This window comes from Danio rerio, chromosome 5 (assembly GCF_049306965.1).
Source record: "Danio rerio strain Tuebingen ecotype United States chromosome 5, GRCz12tu, whole genome shotgun sequence".
NCBI lineage: Eukaryota > Metazoa > Chordata > Actinopteri > Cypriniformes > Danionidae > Danio > Danio rerio.
In genome coordinates, this window is record NC_133180.1 from 21,586,501 (window position 1) to 21,592,500 (window position 6,000).

Consider the following 6,000-nt stretch of genomic DNA (forward strand, 5'->3'; position numbering starts at 1 on the left):
TTTATTCTCTTGAACACTAAAGATGTTTTTAAGAAAGCTGAAACCCGGTTACAACTGACATCCATAGTAGGACAAACAAATACTACAGGTCAATAGTTACAGGCTTCCAGCTCTCTTCCGAATATCTGTGTTTAACAGAAGAAAAACACAAACAAGTTAAGGGAAAGTTAAAGATAACAGAACATTTTTTTGGGTGAACTGCTGCTACTGACACATAATAAATGTGCAAATGCTTATGTTTGCAATAATTTATGAAAAAGATGTTTCAATTTCTTTCAACTTTTTATAAGTCTAGAAAAATACAATAATTGGATCCAAAGTCTAATTTTACACTTGTAAATGTATAATTGTCACCATTTTTAATACTGAATTGTTGAATTGTCGCACCAATATGTTTTTTTTTTTTTTTGGCCGATACTAATAACTGATAACTCTTAAGATTCGGAGGCCGATAACCGATATATTAGCTGATAAATGTTTTAAAATGTTCTATTTTTATACAGCGAATAACTGATTTAAAAAATTTCATAACAGTTTGAACTGATTTTATGAACTGAATAGCCTACTCAAAGCAAAAAAAAGCAATAGTTTCCAAATTGCAAGGTGATTATATAGACCTATAGTCATAATCATAACTATTATCAAAATGCCGATCAAACTAAATACAATCTTACATCAACAACACATGGCAAGCAATGCGTTGATAACAAATAATCATATTAGATTACAAACAACCCCAACGAGTGGTTTAGCATGTGTGCATCGCTGCTATTACAGTATGTTTACATGTAATATTTTTCCTGAGGCGATTTAAAGCAAAATACACAATGACACTATCAAACATATCTACAACGATACGGAATATGGTTACTTACTGAGTTATTAACGCACAGCAATACCACACAAAGAAAGGAAAGACTTTGAAGGAATAAACAATGGGGAAAGCTCCCTTATAGTGCACTGGACTACTCTGAAGCAGGCAGTTCTGTACAATTGCGTAATCTATCGACTTAAAGAGCCCATATTATACATGAAATAGGGTCATATCTTGGTTGTAAGGGTCTCCAACAACAGTCTAATATGCATGCAAGGTCAAAAAACACTTTCATGGTCTTATAATCTGCATTTATTTTTACCTAATTATCCCAGCGACTCCTGTATGAATCGTTCAGTGATTCATTTGTTCCCAAACCCCTCCTTAGCGCGAAGCTAATCTGCGCTGATTGGACCGATGACAGTCTGTCGCGATTGGTCGACTGCCTTCAGTCAGAGAGTGAAATGGCCAATAGCTAATCAGCAATTTAAAAAGTAATCACAGTTCATACACGCTAGATAGTGTAGGCGTGGATTTTAGCTGCCACACACACACAAACACCTCCGGACGAGAACGCTCCCGCTTCCGCCCGCACCCGCCAGGTTTTAGCCTTAGAACCCGCCCCGTATTCTGCCCGCCGCGCCCGATCCCGCTAAAGAGCGGGGGAGAACAAAACCGAAAATCTGTATAAACACACACACAGCACCAAGCATAAAGCTCTCGCTCGCTCGCTCTCTCTCTCTCTCTCTCTCTCTCTCTCTCTCTCTCTCTCTCTCTCTCTCTCTCTCTCTCTCTCTCTCTCTCTCTCTCTCTCTCTCTCTCTCTCTCATACGCGCGCGTGCGCACTAACACACAAGCACCAAGCAGACACATCTTTCTCTTTCTCAGGCAGCCCGCTCCCGTCCCAAATCAAACCCGTTACCGACCGCTCCGGCGATTTATTCGGAAATTTATTCCCGCGCCGCAGAAATCTGGCGCGGGGACAGCCGCGGGTATGCACACCTCTAACGTTACCACGGAGCTCCATAAACAAAGCAGCACGCGTCGCGTTTTTAACGTGACTTTGCACGCGATAAGAGAATATAGCCAGTTAACCTGATACAGTACACTCGGTTACAAGTAACAAATCACAACTAAATACATTTGCAAGCTAGAGTCAACGAGGCAACAACTTTAACCGCACGTACTTACACTTGAGAAATGGAAGAAACCCATCCTGACGTCCATCAGTTACTCTTTACTGATCCTTCCTTTAACAAACTCAGATGAAGTATTCTTTGTAGCATGTAGCTTCCAGAAGTTTCCAGTAGTTTCCAACTGCTTGGCTATAATGCTGAGGTTTCATCTTTGGGTAGAGACTCAATATATCCATCTGCAGTGTGACTTCAATCGACCGGCATGTTTGTGTGCGTGTGTTTGTGGGTGTGTGTGTGTGTGTGTCTGGGTTACTGCGTCAGAGGGCGGGGCCTCAGGTTTGAAATCTCCCGGGTTTGCGCGTGCACGTGAAAAACTTTGTTTCGTTCGTACGTCATGGCGAAACACCTAATGAGTCGGTATCAAGGCGACTCGTTTGAAGCACTATGAATCGACTCTTTTATAGATGAATCAACAGTTTTAAACACTGTATTCTTACAGATTTAAGCCTTAGCTGGATACTTCACTTCACTTAGAGCTGTGTTACACACTACATGGAGGGGAATTTTCAAAAACCCATAATATGGGCTCTTTAAATATATCGGCCTAATATTATAACGATAGTATTACAAATAGCATTTATCAGTCTATAGAGATATAACTGCCTATATATATATATATATATATATATATATATATATATATATATATATATATATATATATATATATATATATATATATATATATATATATATCCATCCCTACTAGCTTCTTTTAAATATGTAAGTGTTTAGCAGTCACAAAAGTTCCAACAGTGACTGCTAGTGCTTTAATTGAAATGGTGAATGATCTCATTATTTTACAGGACTGGATTTTATTAAACTATTCACATGCTGTATTTGTAAAAATATCATGACTTGTATATATGTAAATATCAAAGGTACACTTTGAATGATGAAAAAGGACATTGTTGATCTAATGTCTGTAAATACTCAAAATATTCATTTTGAAAAGCAACAAAATATATAGTTTTTTTTTTGTAATATAAAACTTTTTTTTTTCTTAGACTGTTGTGTTGATGTTTTTGTGTTCCTCCAAGTAACTGTCATTATCTGCAATGAAACAAAGGTGTTTTTGGGTTGTGTTCAATAGGCTTGTTTTTCTTGATTTCTTTCATCTCTGTGTAAACAGGTAAACGCTACGACGAGAAGGTGGATATTTTCTCCTTTGGCATTGTACTCTGTGAGGTAAGAGTCCTTTGTTGTTGTAAACATCTCCCTTTTTATAGTACGTCTTTATGAGGACAGCATGTTCTCTAAGAACTGTCATTTATGTAAGCGATTGCATACGAATGTGGGAATGCCAAAAGCAAGCGCTACGCTCAACTGGTTTTAGTCAAAACTGCTACATTTCATTCTTTGTTATATAAGAGGATGCTTGAAAGTTTCATCATCTTTATTTCTTCTTATTCATTCTTCTTCCCTTTGGAATAGATTATTGGTCAGGTTTATGCAGATCCCGAGTGTCTTCCAAGAACACTGGATTTTGGGCTGAATGTGCGAACGTTCATCGAGAAGTTTCTTCCTGAGCACTGTCCTCCTGCTTTCTTTGCATTGGCTGTGGCCTGTTGTGACCTCACTCCTGACAACCGGTAAGTCACAAATGTGTTTTTTTAACAATAATGTTGAAGGTAAAAATAAAATGCATACAAGATGTTTTAGCTCATCTTTCACTGGCTATAAGTCATAGGTCTCAAACTCAATTCCTGGAGGGCCACAGCTCTGCACAGTTTTGCTCTAACTGTAATGAAACACAACTAAACCAACTAGGCATGCAGTGATTAACTGATTTCACTATTAACCACGCTTTAATTCGTCATGGTTAATTATTTATAAAGGCTTCTCATCAGTGTTTCTGCCTGGAACAAAACTGCTGCAACTAAACAACGTTATGCTAACTGTGCGTTAGTTTAAATTTCTGTACTTGTACACTGAGGCTATTACACACACACACACACACACACACACACACACACTGAATTAACTATGGCTGACTGTGGCTATAAACTAGACCATTCACATATCACGTCTTTTGCATGCGCTAGTTTTTTATTTCCAATGGACGCTTGCGGCTTCAAGGCACACTTATTTGAAAACATCTTTACTTTTTAGAATGTTGCAAGCGCACCGCAAGTCACAGTCAAGTGAATGGACCGATCAGCTTCATACTTTGTATGGAATATGCACATTTATACTTTAATGCACATTTAGTATTTTAATTTTGTACTTTTTTCCTTTTTGGACCAAACAAGTTTTGTAATATGGTTGATCAAAAGCGTCTTTCAGACAGAGGTTCAGCAGCCTTTCACTACATTTGTTCTCTTTAAAAGGGAAATACTCTAGTTAATACTATAGTTATGTTTAAATGTCAAAAACTTCAAAAACTCCAAAGAGAAATGGACAGTTTGTTTTTATTATTATTTTTTTGCTGCATTATTTGGTTACTGAGCACCAATAAAGTAGAGGTGTTTTGAAATTATTGAATGCATAATGTTTGTGATAACCGAGATTATTTCTCGGACTGTAATCGTACAACCAAAATCTATAATTGTTGCATCCCTAGATCCAACTAATCAAGGCGTTCAAGACTACTAAAGATTAAGCAGGTGTAAGTTGGAGGTGTTTGGAGCTAAACTATGCAGAGCTGCAGCCCTCCAGTAATTGAGTTTGAGATCATTGCTATAAGCTTTGTCTTGTCAATTATGAGACAACACTTCTTGATAAGTTTTTATGATAATCCATCCACATATCCTGATTGAGTTATGGGACTTCTTAAGTGTGAAATACAGAGATCATCAGAGGAAGTGTAGTTAGGACCTCATGTAAATATAAAGAGGTTTACAACTTTCCCTTAGCCTACTGTACGTGTGTGGGCGTGTGTGTGCGTGCGTGTGTGTGCGTGTGTGTGTGTGTGTGTGTGTGTGTGTGTGTGCGTGCGTGCGTGCGTGTGTGTTTGTGTGTGTGTAAAATAAATAAATTAAAATGCATATACTTGGATATACGAAGTTATTTTGGATCAAACCTATTTGCATTTAAGTGGTGATATAACATGAATACATGCTTTTTGTTTAAAAACTTTATTTTGGTGTGTAATAGTCAAATATTTAGAGTAGAAAATATTTTAAGAGCCATTAAATTTAGGTGGAAAACATCAAAAAGGCATGCAAAAATGCTGATTGGGTTTGTAAAAAAACAAAACATAAAAAGCAAACTGAATAAATCTGAAAAAAATGCACGTTTTGCTTTTTTATTATTATTAATTGCTTGATTTGCATTATTATTATCACTATCTTTAGTGATTTCCTTTGTAGGTTTTTCAACTGTTCAGTATTTTATAATAATTTAATTTTAACTGATTATTTTTAGTAATTATAGTAATATTTTATAAAGCAGCAGAGCAATTTCAAAGCTTTTATTTTGGTAGATTTTTTATTTTGTGTAACTTGAGCAGATGATTTTTAAAGAAAACTACAGCTATTTTGAAATGTTATACCTTACAGTACATTGTACAATATTTAAATGCAGCCTTTAAAAATATACAAAATCTTACGAACCACTTTTTTTTAAGCAGTAGCTTTGAGCAGTAGAAACAATGCTGTATAACATCACCCTGTAATGGACGGAAACACTTCCTGTTCTTACCTTTTTCCTCTTCCTGTCGTCTTCAGGCCTGCTTTTCAAAAGCTGGAGGACTGTTTCGAGGCATTAACTTTCAATCAGGAGTTGAACATCCCTCTACCTGCTGAACTGGACGAACTTCAGCAGAAGTTTTTAAGGACTTATGGACCCAGTGAAATCGCCTCTGAAAACCAGGAAAACAACAGGAACTAATCCAATGGCAGCGCAGGCCGAGCTGGAAACTTTTTTGTTTTGTTGATAAGTTTACAGAACTGGAGAGCATTTACCTTGTATTGGCATACTGGGAACATGCTGATGCTGACGTTCCTTTGGAGATCTCTCATGTCATGTAGAACTTTGAGGGCATTCTTGA

At 36.9% G+C, this 6,000-nt stretch overlaps 1 protein-coding gene across 2 annotated transcripts in view; it reads left to right on the forward strand.

Annotated features, from left to right (window-relative positions):
- Positions 1–6,000, forward strand: part of limk2 (LIM domain kinase 2) — a 40,131-nt gene that overhangs the window by 32,889 nt on the left and 1,242 nt on the right. For both annotated transcript variants that reach the window (XM_073950130.1, NM_001002651.1), the window contains 3 exon segments: positions 3,142–3,197; positions 3,444–3,601; positions 5,678–6,000. The exon segment at positions 5,678–6,000 is cut by the window's right edge and continues 1,242 nt beyond it. In XM_073950130.1, the coding sequence (XP_073806231.1) occupies positions 3,142–3,197; positions 3,444–3,601; positions 5,678–5,840 (377 nt within the window). In that variant the 3' untranslated portion in view covers positions 5,841–6,000.